Source organism: Dermochelys coriacea, chromosome 4 (assembly GCF_009764565.3).
Source record: "Dermochelys coriacea isolate rDerCor1 chromosome 4, rDerCor1.pri.v4, whole genome shotgun sequence".
NCBI classification, from domain to species: domain Eukaryota; kingdom Metazoa; phylum Chordata; order Testudines; family Dermochelyidae; genus Dermochelys; species Dermochelys coriacea.
Window position 1 is genome coordinate 82474623 of NC_050071.1, and position 15911 is coordinate 82490533.

The window sequence follows — 15911 nt, forward strand, 5'->3', positions numbered from 1 at the left end:
ACAAGGATTGCAGGATTGGATCTTAACCTTTTAAGCAATTCATTGGAAGCAAGTCTTGCTTTTCCCATCCTTAGAGTCAAGTTGTGGTCACTTTCTATTCCAATTGAAAGACTAGTTCCTTCAAAACTTTATTCTAACAAGTAGTCCTCACTTGCTTGAGTAATCTCATTAACCTCTACAGTGCTACTCACACAACCATGATTAATGGTTTTCAGGATTGGGCCCTAATTTTCAACAATAAAATATCACCAAATGTCTCAAATGTCATTTTTAACCTAAACTTGATCCATATCTGGGCCTTATGGAAAAAAATCTCCATAAAGCAACTACCCAGATCAAAAGCATTCCAAACTATATATATTATTTGCAAATGCAATATGTTCTTACACAGGTATTAAAAGCATCTATGACTGTTTTTAGAAATCATTAATTTGTACTTACAAGTCTATCATATTCCTTAGCACTAGATATATCATATGCAACTATTTACCTCAATGGTGTATTCTTCATAATATAACAACTAATTAATAAGTATTTAAAGAGCAATTCAGTTATAAATAAAATGTGATGATAGTATCACCTAGTCTTAAGTGTTATCAGCATATTATATATATGAAATATAAAGGAGCACATTTAAGAAATCCAAGCCTGTTCAGCAATGTTATGTAAGCCTCATAGATTAAACAAAACAAAACAAAAAAACTACTAACAAACAAGAAATAAAATGTATAAGCTGAGTACCGAGAATCAAACATGACCATGAACTGGGGGTATCTGACATTTCCATCTTCATCAAGGGGGATTCTGTCAAGTAGCAGCTCAAACTCTTCATCAGTAATCTCCACGCCAAACCTGAAACAAACAGCAGTTAGCAGCAGTCACTCACGGAGTTCACATTTGGGTCAACAGTATCCACAATACCCTAAGCATATGGCTGCCATTAACTCTTTGTTATTGCTTCGGTCCTCAAGATCAAGAGCACCACGTGAATATCAGAGGTTAATCAGGGTTTTGATCGCTTCAGCTTTCTCAAAGAAAGAAATTCTATCACAGAATCCCGCATTGGTGGGGCACAGAAATAGAAATACTAACATATTGAACTCTCTGCAATTGTCCTCTATAAAAAGTTATTCATTACACTAAAACACTGGTATTGCTCAAACTAGTTAACTCTGAAAGGCCTTTCATTTGGACTGTTTAGCATGAAAGAAAACGTAGAGAAAAAGTGGCTTTTCGAAAAACAGCTTCTTAATGCTTTTGGAAAGCATTTCATAATGGCTTTAAAGACATTTTGCATACAAATATTTAAAAAGCGGCAGCGTTTATTCATCAGCAAGAAAGTGTTTTCATCTCTCAAGAACAATCAAAACATAATCCTCGAAATACTGGCATAAATAGGAATGACTTAAGCAATAGTAATGAACAAGGCATTCATTCATCATTTTGCAAAGCTGATAAAACACAGCTGACATTTTGGGGGGATATACTTTCCTTTTGCAAAGGCAATGAAAGCATACACTAAACATAGCATTCATTTGTTATTTTGATCTTCATCATCATCCTCTGCCACTTTACATAACTCAAGAAAATACTCTGTGAGGGTATCATTCGTTCTAAACGTCACAGAGCTTATTTGTGAGTTCTGACTCAAACATTTGGAGCAAGGAGAAAATGCACAGTACAAAACCAGCCTATTTGACCTGGTTTATTTGTCAGGAAATCCATGCAGAGGGACAGAGTCAATTGCTTCTTGCACTTGCTCTCAGAAGATTTAGTTTTTCTTTAGTAAAAAGAAAAGGAGTACTTGTGGCACCTTTGACACCAACAAATTTATTTGAGCATAAGCTTTCGTGAGTTACAGCTCACTTCATCGGATGCATTTCTTTAGTGTCACTTAGTTACATTTACACCTGAGTCAATACACTGTCAATCTGAGAAAAAACAAAGCAATCTCTCAGAGTTTATTCCAGATGAAACATAATCTGGCTAGGGTGCTCCAATAAACCAGCTTCCAGAGAATCCATTGTGTTAGTTAAATAATGCTGCCATGCCTGCTGGAGATAAATTATTGGGCTATGTGATCAAAGTTAAGCATTGGGGTTGCTGCTGTGCCCACACATTAGGACTCCGTGCGGACCAAAGAGTTGACCCGCAGGACTGGGGACTTAGTATATTTGTGCCACAACTTATTTAAAAGTGAGAACCAACTATTTTCAAGAAGATGGATAATCTCCAACCAAAACAAAATATACAAAATAAACAAAGTCTGGTCCCCACTGACTGGAGGGAAGAGAGAGAGAGAAGGAAATAGATCGGCTGCATCTCTTTTATCATTTTAGTGGGCACTAAGATACCTCAGTAGTAAGAGCCACATAAGATAAGACACAGAGATAGGCAGGCAGGCATGTCTCCCACTCAAGGCAGCATAAAGACAGAAGGGAAGAAAGAACAGCAACTTTCCTATAAACTTGATATAGGAACTTATCCTACTTTATATAAGTGCATTACAGCTTTGGGAAAAGCAAAGTAGAATTCATAGTATTATTGAAGCAGCAGGACAACAAAACATCTATGAGCTGTTCAAAAGAAATGATGATCAGAATCTCTCCACTTGGAGTTTGTTAATAGCATTGGAACAAATTGACTGTGGGTCAGTTAAAAACCAGGAATGATAATGTTTTACACCCACTTGGCACTCCCTTTCCACAAGGGTAAACTACTGCTGTGGTGGGGGTTATCTTCTATGGTAGTTAGTGCCAAACTCCCATCCCTTGTCTTGGGGTGTGGAAACTTCCAACAGCCTTTGGGGAGGCAGGGATTCATCCAGAAATCAGTCCAGTCCCTTTGTCAGCAAACAAACATCCAAGAGCCTATGGAACTTCAGTCCCTCAGTCATCAATCAGCAGCACCTCCTTCACTTTTGGCTCTGGTTGATCCTCATGAGCAGTGCAGTGCAGCACGGTGCAAACTCATAGTCACCTGCAGACAGGCTGCCCCCAGTCCTGAACCCAGACTCTCAGCCTGCTGGGTCCCTGCTGGAATGCCATCCCCTCGAGCAATCAGAGGAGAGCTGGCAGCAGGAAGTGGCAGTAGGATTTCCTTCCAGCTCTCTAGACAACCAGGGCTGTAGGCAGTGCTTAAATTCGTAATGAAAGATGTGCAGGGGCTCAAGCAATTTTTTTAATGTCATAACTGATGCAACAAAGCCTAGAGGTGCTGGGGCTCAGCCCTGGCAAACTCTGGGACAAAGTAAGCACTGGCTGTAGGGGTGAAAGACTGGCACTCTCACATTGTTGAACCATTGGGTGGGGATGCCACAGTACACAAGATGCAACCATAGGGCCAGATCCTCAGATGGTGAAAACTGACTTCAATTGAGCTACAACAGTTTACACAGGTTGAGGATATGAAAGGCCTTGAAGAAACAGGCCAGCTATCCAAAATAATACTCCTGATACCAGTAGAGTTACCCTGAATTTAGGCTGATGTAATTGAGATTAGAATAGTGTATACTGGGTGAAGCATCAAAGACTGGGGGATATTGACGGGTGGATGACTTGATGATTACCTGTTCTGTTCATTCCCTCTGAAGCACCTGGCACTGGCCACTGTTGGAAGACAAGGTACTGGGCTAGATGGACCATTGGTCTGACCCAGTATGGCTGTTCTTACTACTGGAGTTGGCACAAAAATATCTTTCGAAGATTTCTGGACTGGACAAACAACCACCAGGGACATACACAAAAGATCTGTATCCATGTCTTCAGATGAACTGTGAAACCAAAGTCTCCAGAGTTCCTCCTGTTGCAAGCAATTTAGAATAGCTCCAAGTTCCCCAAACATGACTGGACACAAAGGAGCTGGTCCTGAACATCTGGCCTACTGATGGGTCCAGGATTTTTCTTCTGATGAAGGAATGATGTGTTGTGTGTGACACTGGAGGAGGAAGATGGGGCTATGCAGATTTCTGAAATGTGCCTTATCCTCCTGCCTTACTGACTATATCTGAGAATTAAGGAAATATAAAAGAGAAAGGTCAGGAGAAAGTGAGCAATGCGAAAGAGGTGTAGTGATTCGACATCAACATTGTATTCTGACATTGTGTCACTTATTAAAATTCCAGAGACCTATTTAACATTACTGATCTGAGGATTTCAGGGAACATGCTGTGACTACATTACATCCATTATGCCTATTGGTGTGGAAATGGAAAGAGCCTTTATTGAAGTGGGCATTGTGTGTATACCAAACTGTGCTAAATTACAATATTGTATCTTTCGTCCCAAAAGGATCCTTAATGCATTACAAACTTAACCAATGGAGACAAACCCAGTAAACGCAGGGATCACATCATTCAGCACTCAAATGCAGCCACTATTTAATAACACACAGCAGCACTGCACAACAGATGAATCACTGAATTCTCTGGAGCATATTTTCAAAGGCAGGTGCAATGGGCAGGGCTTGAGAAACAGGTATCTGTAAGCCAGAGGGCTAAGCCCATTTAGATAGAAGCTGATAAAAAAATATGAGAGACTTGTTAACAGAGAGGTCCAGGAGAAATTATAAAGTAATGAATCATCCCTGAGTCAGAGCCTGATTCATCACCATGTGTAGTTTAGTCATTCCTGTGCCAGACTCCAGCAAATCCACAAGCCAGGAGTAGGTCTGGAGATACAAGTCTCACAGGAGAGGGGACAGGATCTATTCGAAGAGAGGGGACATGGCTGGAGTGTGCTGCACTCTACCAATCTCCAGCTGACACAGAGGCTGTGGAGGGCATGATCTAAACTGATACAGGTTATCACATATCACATCTTTAGTTCAACCAGTGCAACTTCCGTTTAGACAAACCCGAAGAATCTGAACATGAAAAAGACCTGTTAGTGTATTTACTATCTCTCTCCGCTTATGAGCAGTGTTCCTCATAGTACATTTATAGTGCTTTATGCAGCCTAGTTTTACATGACTGAAGCGACTACACTTCACTTAGTTTGTTCTGCAACCTAAAACATCTCGTTGGCAGGAAGTTTTTCCTGATAGCCTAAACTTTTCTATTCTTAATTTCATCCCATTGCTCTTAGTTATTCCCCAACATACCACATTAACCAATTTCTCTCCTTCTGTGGTGTTTACAGACTGAAATACTTGAAGGCTTGTTGCATCCCCTGTTTAGTTGTTGCAAAGCTCCTTTAATCTTTCCTTGTCAATTAATCGCTCTAGCCACCAGGTGATTTTGTTGCTCTTTTTCATCCTCCTTTCAGGTTGTTACCAACTCTTTGTCCAGAATAGTGGACAATTTGGTTGTATAGATAGGGACTTAACTCAATGCTCTGTGTGAGGTGATACCTTTGCAGCCCAAAACTGCATTAACCCTTTCTGCAACCAGATCACATTGGTCGTGTTTAAAAAAAAAAAAAAAGCAGTCAAGCCTACTGCTTCACACTGTGCATGGGTATGTGGAGTCCCTCAGTGTAGGCTCTTCACAGCCTTACCTCAACCCCATCACAGAATTCAAGGCCTAACACAATGTGTAGGAGAGACCTCAATATTGATGCAAAAATGACATTAACAAAATTATTATAACTCAGCCTCTTTTAAGTCATTACAAACTTGTTTGCACTTTTACTGAATACTAAGATATAGCTACAAGAGTGTTATTGCCAGGATGCTTGGAAATATAATGATACATATGCTTAGCTAATTAGCTTACAAAATGTTAAAGCTATTCAGAGAAATTTCAGAAGGTTTCTGCTTCGGTCTTCTAAGGACAAGCAACCATCAAGCAGACAAACCATGAAAACGCTTTTAGGAAGAACCCTGATTGTGAAAGGAATGCAGGGTTGTGTTATCAAAGCAATAAATATAGAGTGGCCAACCCCTCTTCCCCCTTCTCAAAGAAAAACCCGAGGAGTTTAAAACCACATAAAATTCTAGAAATATCTTTATTGAATTGTATTTCTTTTGTAAACACACTAAAGTCTTCATTCTTTTAACTTGGAGAATATTTATGATGAGAAACCTCTTACAAAAAGATACTGGTTACTTTCAACTCATGTTTCCACTTAAAGCTGAAAATCTTTGCTGTATCTCAAATGCTTAAGGTGGCATAAGCTTCTTTCAGTATTTATATTTGCAAATATTTTGTATCTAAATATAAACTTCATTTAATAACTGTCTGATATTGTTATATGAATAGTAAGATGTGTTAGGTACAACTATAGCAACGTCATTCAATGCTAGACTAATTACTAATGTAAGAAGCTATTTAAGTATAGAATATTTATATGAATGGGGAATTAATCAATCACTGGTGTCATGCAAGCAAACCCTCTCTCCTAAAAGCAGGAAGACAAGAAAATCTTTGTTTCTAAAATTGTCAGGTAGAGTCAAGAACTTAGGCTAAAGACTTTCTAAGAGTTGTTTAATTTTAAAAAAAAGACTGTTTTGAGAATTAAAGACTCATGTAAACAGGAATGTTTGGACTTTTCAAAAACAGAATTTCAATTCCTGTCAAACATTCATAGATGTTTAAAAAAAAAATCGCAGAAAATGGATTGAATAAAAAGAAAAAACTTTTAAAGTTAGTTTTAACACTCTGGATCTTTCCTGCCGCAAGAAAAACAAATGCAATTAAAGAAACGTTACATATTCATTAAACAGACTGCATATTCAGGAGCTGAAAGTGTCACCTAAGCAAACCCCAGAGGCATGGAGCCAATGAAAGAGTGACAACAACCACCAATTTGAATCTAAACAACCATGAAGAAGGTGTAATTCCTTATAATTTAATGACAATAAGGTGAGCACCCCACACTTATACTGCCTTCTACTCTGCTTAGACAGCAGTCACTTCACAACTCATCCTGGCCATTTCTACAAGCAAGCCGACAGATAAAAGATAAGAAAAAACAGAAGTCTCAAGAAACAAACAATTCAAGGAAACCTCCCCAAGACTGCAACATGGGATTAGATTTAAAACTCTTGTAACTATTTTGTTGCAAGGTTTAAATACTGTTGTAATTTAAAAGACTAACAGTTTTTCCTGTTAATCATTAATTGCTTAGACCAGGGGTCCCCAACGCGGTGCGCCTGCAGGACACTCCGTTACCGAAATGCCGCCGAGAAATCTTGTCATTTCTTGGTGGCATTTTGGCGGCGACGCTTCTTGCTGCTGCTGCTTTTCGGCAGCGGCATTTTGTCTGGCGCCCACCACAGTCTTGGGAATATGCTATTCCCACAAGAAAGGTTGGGGATCACTGGCTTAGACCATGTATTCCTGCAGAGGAGACAGAGCTAAACAACAGTAAATAGAGAAAAAGTGGAATTTTATTGGAATTAAGATTCTTCTTAATATTGGTTTAATGGCCTATCTCAAGACAGCTTCTTAAATGACTTATTTTAAGTAACAGATTTAAATATTTTCTTCAGTTTCATACAGTAGTTATGATTGCTTACTTTTCCAACAACAAACTGGCTGGTTATTTATTAGTAACCAACAGATCCATCTCCTCTGAAACAAAGTTATTTTGCCCATCTATAAACATTCTTAGTTATCTAAGGATATAAAATAGATTCCCAATAATTTTGGGAAACAATATAGTTGGGTCTGAACTTACCAGCCCTGGGAAAGCACACTTCAAACACCTCTCTGATGGGCATAGGCCACTTACAATGATTGCATGGCTTAAAGCCACATAAAACTTAGAGCATTCACTGCGTTGCACAAACGTAATCCCTTGTGCTCACTGACTGCAAACACCAATAGTCTAGATAATTGTTGCATGTGCAAGGTGGGTGAGAAATCACCTTGTACACCCACCCCCTTCCAAGCACATTCATATAATGCAGCCAGAATCTAATCTTAAATTAGAATCAGGTTTGTTTTGTTTCTGTTTCAGGGAGGATTATAAATCAGTCCTGGGGGATCTAAACAGAATAGAAGGGAATGAACAAGCTGGTGTGTGTTCTTGAATTCAAAGAGTCTCCCTTACTACTGTAACAGGTAACAGCAGTAGAGCAGGACAGAAATGCTATAATCAGATTACAATTACATTTGAACCGTTCACTACAATACAAGTGTCTTATCATTTTTATTAATTAATAGTAACAAAAGCAATGAAAAATGCATTCCAGTGAAGCAGTGTGAAAAGAAAGGGATGAAGATGGGAGGATTTAGAGTCCCTTTGTTTCCCCATTGGAAGGAATATAAACATTTAGCTTAGTATACAACAGTGTTGGGCAGGGGGGAGGTGATGGGGCTCACAGAGACTATTGTATTTTGACGCTAAACAAAAGACCATCAGATTTGTTTCTGTTGTGTCCCTGTCTTAGTTTCAAACACAAATCCCTAGAGGCTCATTGTTCTCTGCAAAAACCATTAGTAACTTTGGAAGGGAAGGACTTTTAAGCATTCCTGGTAAAGATTTCTGGGACTCCTTATCTGATTTTTATTTTAACAAGAAAGGAAAACTTCAAATTAAAAAGAAAAGGGGTACTTGTGGCACCTTAGAGACTAACAAATTTATTTGAGCATAAGCTTTCGTGAGCTACAGCTCACTTCATCGGATGCATTTACATCCGATGAAGTGAGCTGTAGCTCACGAAAGCTTATGCTCAAATAAATTTGTTAGTCTCTAAGGTGCCACAAGTACCCCTTTTCTTTTTGCGAACACAGACTAACACGGCTGCTACTCTGAAACCTTCAAATTAAAACACTTGCTTCACTGATGTTTCTATCAGTCTCCCTCACCCCCCACCCCAGATATTCAGACATGTACATGTTTGCTCACCAAATATTTGCAGAGAATAAAAACCTTGTGACTACTTGGCAACTATGTATTCACTCACTGGTGCAAACCAAGAGTGGCTTGTTCAAGCCCTTCTTTGGCTTATCAAAGTTTCAGTCATTCAACCAAGGAGCATGAATGATACCAGGAGACTAATCAACAACTCTTCTAACGTACAGTCACAACCAACAGTTTGCAGGATGAAAGTTATCAATATTAAGGCCAGAAGGGATCCTCATGGCCATCTAGTCTGACCTCCTGATACGTTCACATAAAACCATTCACAGAATAATTTGGAATAATGAACATATCAATTTTTTTTAAATCATTCAATTTGTGAGTAATTCACAAACAGAAAAAAGGGCAAACACACACACACACAGCCCGTATGCAGTGCCCTCTCAAGAGCACCTGGGAAGCTTTACAAAGTCCTTTATAGTTCAAAGCAGCCTCTAACAACAATGGATTCAGTTTCATTTTAAAATGACAGCAGTAAACTTACTAATGGGAATCACAAATTAGTTACTGAAAGTACAGGGCCAGATCTTGAGCCCCCATTCCATCTCTTTTCAGCTGCTTCAGCAGCACAAAGCAAGTGGAAAGCCAGCTTAATAGGCCAGAAGGGGATTCACTCAGAGGAAACCCTGGATGCTATAGAACTGGCAGAAATGACTCTGTCATCCTCCTTCACAGGCCCCGCATAGGGAGAGTATCTGGGATGCAGCCAGGGAGGGTGAGTGGCTGGACCACCACTGTGCCCCTGAGATCCCCAGCAGGCAGAAAGGCCAGTTGGGGGCAGTTACTAATCAGCATGATTTAGAGTACACTTGAGGCCCTGAAAGCTGAACTGGCCCCCACCAAAGGTGCCATGGGTGGAAATGCACCCCACAATACTCCCCGGGTGAAAAGCGAGGCAGGAAAGCATGTTCTCAAAAGGAATGAGAAATATTTGTTGAGAGTAGAATTCCCTTAAGGAACAATTTCCAAAACCAGGAAGAATTTCCAGGTTTGCCAGCTGAAGCTTGCAGCAGGGACCATTTCCCCTAACCTGGAGAAGCAATAGCAGAGGGTTTGGGTGTGTTTTAACAGTTAGACCTAGGAATACATTGTAGTTATGGGATAAATACGTAATTAGGAAAGAAGTGGTATGCTCACAGATAGCAACGCTGAGGAGCCACACAAAAGAGCAGGCAAAGGAAAGGATTTTGCCCTGTGAAAAGTGTTTTCTCTGGAAAAGGATTGGAAAAATTAAATAATTTACCTTACTTTATTTATGCTAGTGAGAGGCAGGAGTATTATATAATATGGACTAAAGCTTGCAGGTGTACAAGGCAGAAAATATAGCAACAAGCAAAAAACCAGCCCAACAGCCAAAGCCCATGCGATGCAGGCAGCCTGAGAGAATTTCACCTTGGCACAATTGACTATGCTAGTGGGTACATCCGGCCAATGAGAACAAATGTGTGCCATTCCCACAAAGGGTATGGGTTTCCAGGAACATGAACAGGGCTGAGACAAAATGATTTTGAATTATTTACACATCAGTGATGCCTAAAGGCCCCAATCATGATCCAACAAGTGTGTATGCTGCCATCTCTAACAAGATCAAGCTGGTAGCATTTACTATGAGCAGGCTGCTCCTGAAAAAAGGAGCACAATATGACGAGACAGCCCCATGGGTGATATTGTAACCTTCAATAGAAGGAACTCCCTGGCACCACAAATGTTTTACAGTGCAACTCACCATGCAATGCTACCCAGCTTTCCCCCTCACCTATTATAACAGGATATGCCTTTGTATAATTTAGTATAGACCAACATTAAAAAAAGAATGAAGAATGTGATGGAGAAAAATTACTTACATGTTTTATAAAATTTAGTGCAATTTTTTGGCTAATTATGTTCAGGTGATTTTCAAGTCCTCAGAAAATGACACTTTGCAAAGTTTTGAGACCTCAAAAGAGTTTTTCCAGGATGGCTTGTGATATCTGCTGAGAACACAACGTTTTCATCCTCCAAAATTTTGTGTATTCAAAATGCTCATGGAGAAGTGCCTCAACAGAAAGATTGGGCAACTTCAGCTTGTGGGGAGAAGACAGAGAGGGACAGAGCTCAACAGTCACACACTCACTGACAATCAGAGCAGGTCAAAACTTTTTGCATGAAAAATTTGTGTGTCAAAAAATAGCCTCTCTTCTCAAACAAAACATTTTCAAAAAGAGTTGAAGTTACTGAATTTGGTTTTTTTACAGTTTTTTCTAAGATGCTTTTAAAAAAAAAATCAAAATAATTTTTAAATCATTATCAAAATTTTTCATCTACCAAAAACCTAATTCTCAATAAAAAGAAAAATCCCCTGGATTTTGGTAAACTGAACATGTTGATCATGAATTTCTTAGAAATTTTGATTAAATATTGTTTAAAAATGGTTAAAATATCATGAAAAGTTTAGTAAAAAATGGGAAATGGGTCCACTTTAAACCCTGCAAAAGAGATACTTCAAAATGTTGAAATCTTTCTGAAATCATTTTCCTGTTTTTTGAACGGCTGTATTTGGAATGTTACATGCCCAGACAAAATCTTTGTTAATTTTTACACATGCTTTTTAAGGGACCCAACTCTTTGGTTCTTAAGCATCAGACTTCCAAAAACATACATGTACAGAAGTATGGAAATTTCTACACAAGATTGTCTACATAGCACAACATAGAGGTGAAATCCTGGCCCTACTAAAGTCAATGGCAAAACTCCCACAGTTTTATAGCACTGCGATGGGTACCTGCATGGTCCCACAGTATGCCAACATTTTCATGGCTGACTTAGAACAACACTTCCCATGGGACCCATGGAAAAGAAGCCCTTGAGGAATTCCACCATGATTTCAACAATTCCCATCCCACCATCAACCTCAGCCTGGACCAGTCCACACAAGAGATCCACTTCCTGGACACTACGGTGCTAATAAGCGATGGTCACATAAACACCATCCTATACTGGAAACCTACTGACCGCTATTCCTACCTACATGCCTCCAGCTTTCATCCATACCACACCACACGATCCATTGTCTACAGCCAAGCTCTACAATACAACTGTATTTGCTCCAACCCCTCAGACAGAGACAAACACCTACAAGATCTCTATCAAGCATTCTTACAACTACAATACCCACCTGCTGAAGTGAAGAAACAGATTGACAGAGCCAGAAGAGTACCCAGAAGTCACCTACTACAGGACAGGCCCAACAAAGAAAATAACAGAACGCCACTAGCCATCACCTTCAGCCCCCAACTAAAACCTCTCCAGCGCATCATCAAGGATCTACAACCTATCCTGAAGGACGACCCGTCACTCTCACAGATCTTGGGAGACAAGCCAATCCTTGCTTACAGACAGCCCCCCAACCTGAAGCAAATACTCACCAGCAACCACACATCACACAATAGAACCACTAACCCAGGAACCTATCCTTGCAACAAAGCCCGTTGCCAACTCTGTCCACATATCTATTCAGGGGACACCATCAGAGGGCCTAATCACATCAGCCACACTATCAGAGGCTCATTCACCTGCACATCTACCAATGTGATATATGCCATCATGTGCCAGCAATGCCCCTCTGCCATATACATTGGTCAAACTGGACAGTCTCTATGTAACAGAATGAATGGACACAAATTAGAAATCAAGAATTACAATATTCAAAAACCAGTCGGAGAACACTTCAATCTCTTTGGTCACTTGATTACAAACCTAAAAGTGGCAATTCTTCAACAAAAAAAACTTCAAAACAGACTCCAATGAGAGACGGCTGAATTGGAATTAATTTGCAAACTGGATACAATTAAGTTAGGCTTGAATAGAGACTGGGAGTGGATGGGTCATTACACAAAGTAAAACTATTTCCCCCATGTTTATTTTCCCCCAACCCCACCTCGCACTGTTCCTCAGACATTCTTGTCAACTGCTGGAAACGGCCCTCCTTGATTATCACTATAAAAGGTTGGCCCCACCCCCCACCCCCGCTCTCCTGCGTGTAATAGCTCACCTTCAGTGATCACTCTCCTTACAGTGTGTATGGTAACACCCATTGTTTCATGTTCTCTCTGTATATAAATCTCCCCATTGTATTTTCCACTGAATGCATCCAATGAAGTGAGCTGTAGCTCACGAAAGCTTATGCTCAAATAAATTTGTTAGTCTCTAAGGTGCCACAAGCACTCCTTTTCTTTCTGTGAAAACAGACTAACACGGCTGCTACTCTGAAAGCTTTTCTTCTGTTTATACTTTATTATCTTTGTCAAACTCTATCATGTCCTTTTATAAGTTGAATTTAGTTAAGATATCTATTGTGCTAGGGAATATTTAAGGTAAAAATACATGTTAGCACATATGAAGAGCTATACACTTACTGACAGTACTCTTTACCCTCTCTTCACTCAAACCAATCAGTGGGAATTTTGCCTGATTGAGCATAGATAAGGAACACTGAATCCAGCCAAACATCTGCAAGCAAGACTGATGGCTTCCCCTGAACAAAGGACACTCCGCCATCTAGTGGCAAAGATGTTTCAACATTAACAAAACTTGCTTTAAAAAAATCAAATTGAAACCTTTGCACATATGACTCGTTATTGTGGTTCATTTTTCAAAGCTAATTATGGTGAAGCAGAATTATATTGGAGCTGGACACAATATAAAAACCTAGTAAAATGGAATATAAATAGGTAGTCTTGCTTCCAGAACAAGGTGGAAACAGGAACCACACAACAAGAAAACTGCTACATGCATTGAATTGAGATGCACAGTCAATTTTTATCTATCAGTCCATCGCCCACATTAATTTTCTGTCCACAGTCATGTCTTTTTTTGTAGTATGGTGCCAGTCCTGTCCCAATGAGAGGATCATGCAGCACATCTTCAGCGAACCAAAGACTAGCCATTTTGTTTTTCGTATAAACTTTCCCCTTCCAGCATTTTGTTTAGAAGAAGCAGACAATATACCCAATGATAACGGAATTTAATTTAGAAGCAAATAAGTAGAACTAAGGGAGAAACCATGGTATCTAAGAATTGTCAAATATGATCAAGGGATAATCAACAACAAACCACCTGGTCTAGGTTTTCAATACACTATGAACGGAGAGTGATCATTTCAAGGCACAGGGCATGTTTGTTTGGCCAGGTTTGGGAGTGCTTTTATTTTACAGACTGGAGATTCTGTTACATTCTGTTAAAGCCTGATCCTGTGAGAAACCAAGTACCTCACTCCCACTGACTTCAGTGGGAACTGAAGGTGATCAGGACCTTGCAGGATCAGGCCTTTGTTTTGTCATTTATCAGTTTTAATTGGTGTAAGGCACTGAGAAGGCCTGATTACATTACACCAGTTTTAAAGTGGTTCCACTCCATTGAAAACACCAGGGTTGCGTTGGCATAAAACCAATGGAGAGTCAGATCTAGTTATTTTTTATATAACACCCCCCTTTTTTAATCTTAAAAAGATTTAAACTGCTCTTTTCACACAACTGTAGTTTGAAAGAGAAAAAGGTGACTCAAAAAACCCCATTATTTCCCTGCCTCCTCAACGCCTTTGGTCATTTCACATGGCCTCACTGACACTGAAATGCCATGTGTTCATGCCACGGACACATGCAGTGGCAGGCAATGTGAAAAGCTGAGTGTTAAAGAAACATCCCTATGAAATTAAAACTTGTGTACAACAACTTCATGATCATAAATTAAGGGAACAAAAGAAACTCATTCTTACCTGCTCTCAACTGCTGCTTGAAACTCCTGCTGACTAATGACCTCTCTCTCCAACCTGTCAATTTTTCTGAGAAATACAAAAAAGGATCAGACCCAATGACATTCAGAAAACATATGATCCTGCATAGTGAAAACAAGTGAGCCCTAGATTAGTGAAAGGACACAACTATAAGATCATTTTGGCCCACATTTCATGACTCAGATAGATAGCCCAATACCATTCCAAGGTTTCTTCTATGTTATGTACCTTGTGCGATAAGGGGAAAACCCTGCCCCTTCTTCCACAAGTGTACAAGGCCCTGCCACTGGAGAAGTGGTCTGGCTGCACTGTGCACAAATGGGGCATGACTTGAGGAGTTCATCTTTCCGGGGATTACTTTATGCACAGTTGCTACACAGAGAGCAGACAGTGGGTCAGCTGGCAAGTGAAAAGAACCAGCGAATTTGCCGATTCCTGAATCCATTGGTCAGGGAGGGTACAGGCACAGGGAGACTACTCCCCATGTGAGGCTGTAAGGAAGAATTCCTACTTCCTTTACCTCAGCTATACATGAAAAGTGGTCTTTGCCCTAAATCCTGTCTCCAGCAAAGATGGAATAGTCTGACTATGCATTGGGAAATTCCTTGAGAGCTGAGGGGCAGTCAATTATTTTTTGTTAAGGTCCAAATTTCATGGTCAAGGTATAGTCAAGGGTCAGACGCCACAGAAAATAAAAAACAACAATAATGATAATAATAAGTAACTAAAAAGACTTTGGGGTTCAAAAGCATCTGGCTGTCTGGGTTTGGCCCGCAGTCTGTCTATTGATTACCCTGGTGTATGGCATATCAGTCAGAAACCTTCAATGACTTGCATCTTAACAGAACGCGCTGACTGAACACACCAGTGAATCATTTAAAAGGCACACTAGCAAGAGTTACAGGCTACACAGGGATTTTAACGGTCTGTCTACGACTAAAAACAAATCCATCAGCTCCCTCAAGGCAAGGCCTGTACCACAGAGAGTCCCAGTTTCTAGCTGAGCTCTCACAGTAATAAACACAGGGCCTGGGATCTATTTGTAACTGTGGGCAAATCCCAAGGGACACCACAGCCTCAGGCAGATAAGGAGAGAGTGGGCATAAGTGGTTTTCCAGCACCTTCCTTGACCCTAGGTGCCACCAGCACAAGTTCTAGCAGCTTGAGGGAGTAATGGGCAAAGCTCTTCATAACACAGAGCACTCCAGCCACACACCGTACAGTGGGGGTGCCAGGAGTGGGTGATGCATAGCCAGCTTCCCCTGTTCTATACCACCCAGGGGTTCACCTCCATAAGGAGCATCCTCAACTGGCTATTTAAGCCACCTTTCTGT

The 15911-nt window shown here is 40.2% G+C and overlaps 1 protein-coding gene across 5 annotated transcripts in view; it reads right to left on the reverse strand.

The window, feature by feature from the left end:
- LOC119854938 (EF-hand calcium-binding domain-containing protein 6-like) overlaps nucleotides 1-15911 on the reverse strand; it is a 94995-nt gene that overhangs the window by 45593 nt on the left and 33491 nt on the right. For all 5 annotated transcript variants that reach the window (XR_005292691.2, XM_038400208.2, XM_038400207.2 and 2 more), the window contains exons 11-12: nucleotides 14560-14625; nucleotides 742-852 (exon numbers count right to left, since the gene is read on the reverse strand). Coding sequence is in view for 4 of the 5 variants with exons in the window: in XM_038400208.2 (XP_038256136.1) it covers nucleotides 742-852; nucleotides 14560-14625 (177 nt within the window). In the remaining variant the exon portion in view is untranslated. The remainder of the gene's footprint in view (nucleotides 1-741; nucleotides 853-14559; nucleotides 14626-15911) is intronic.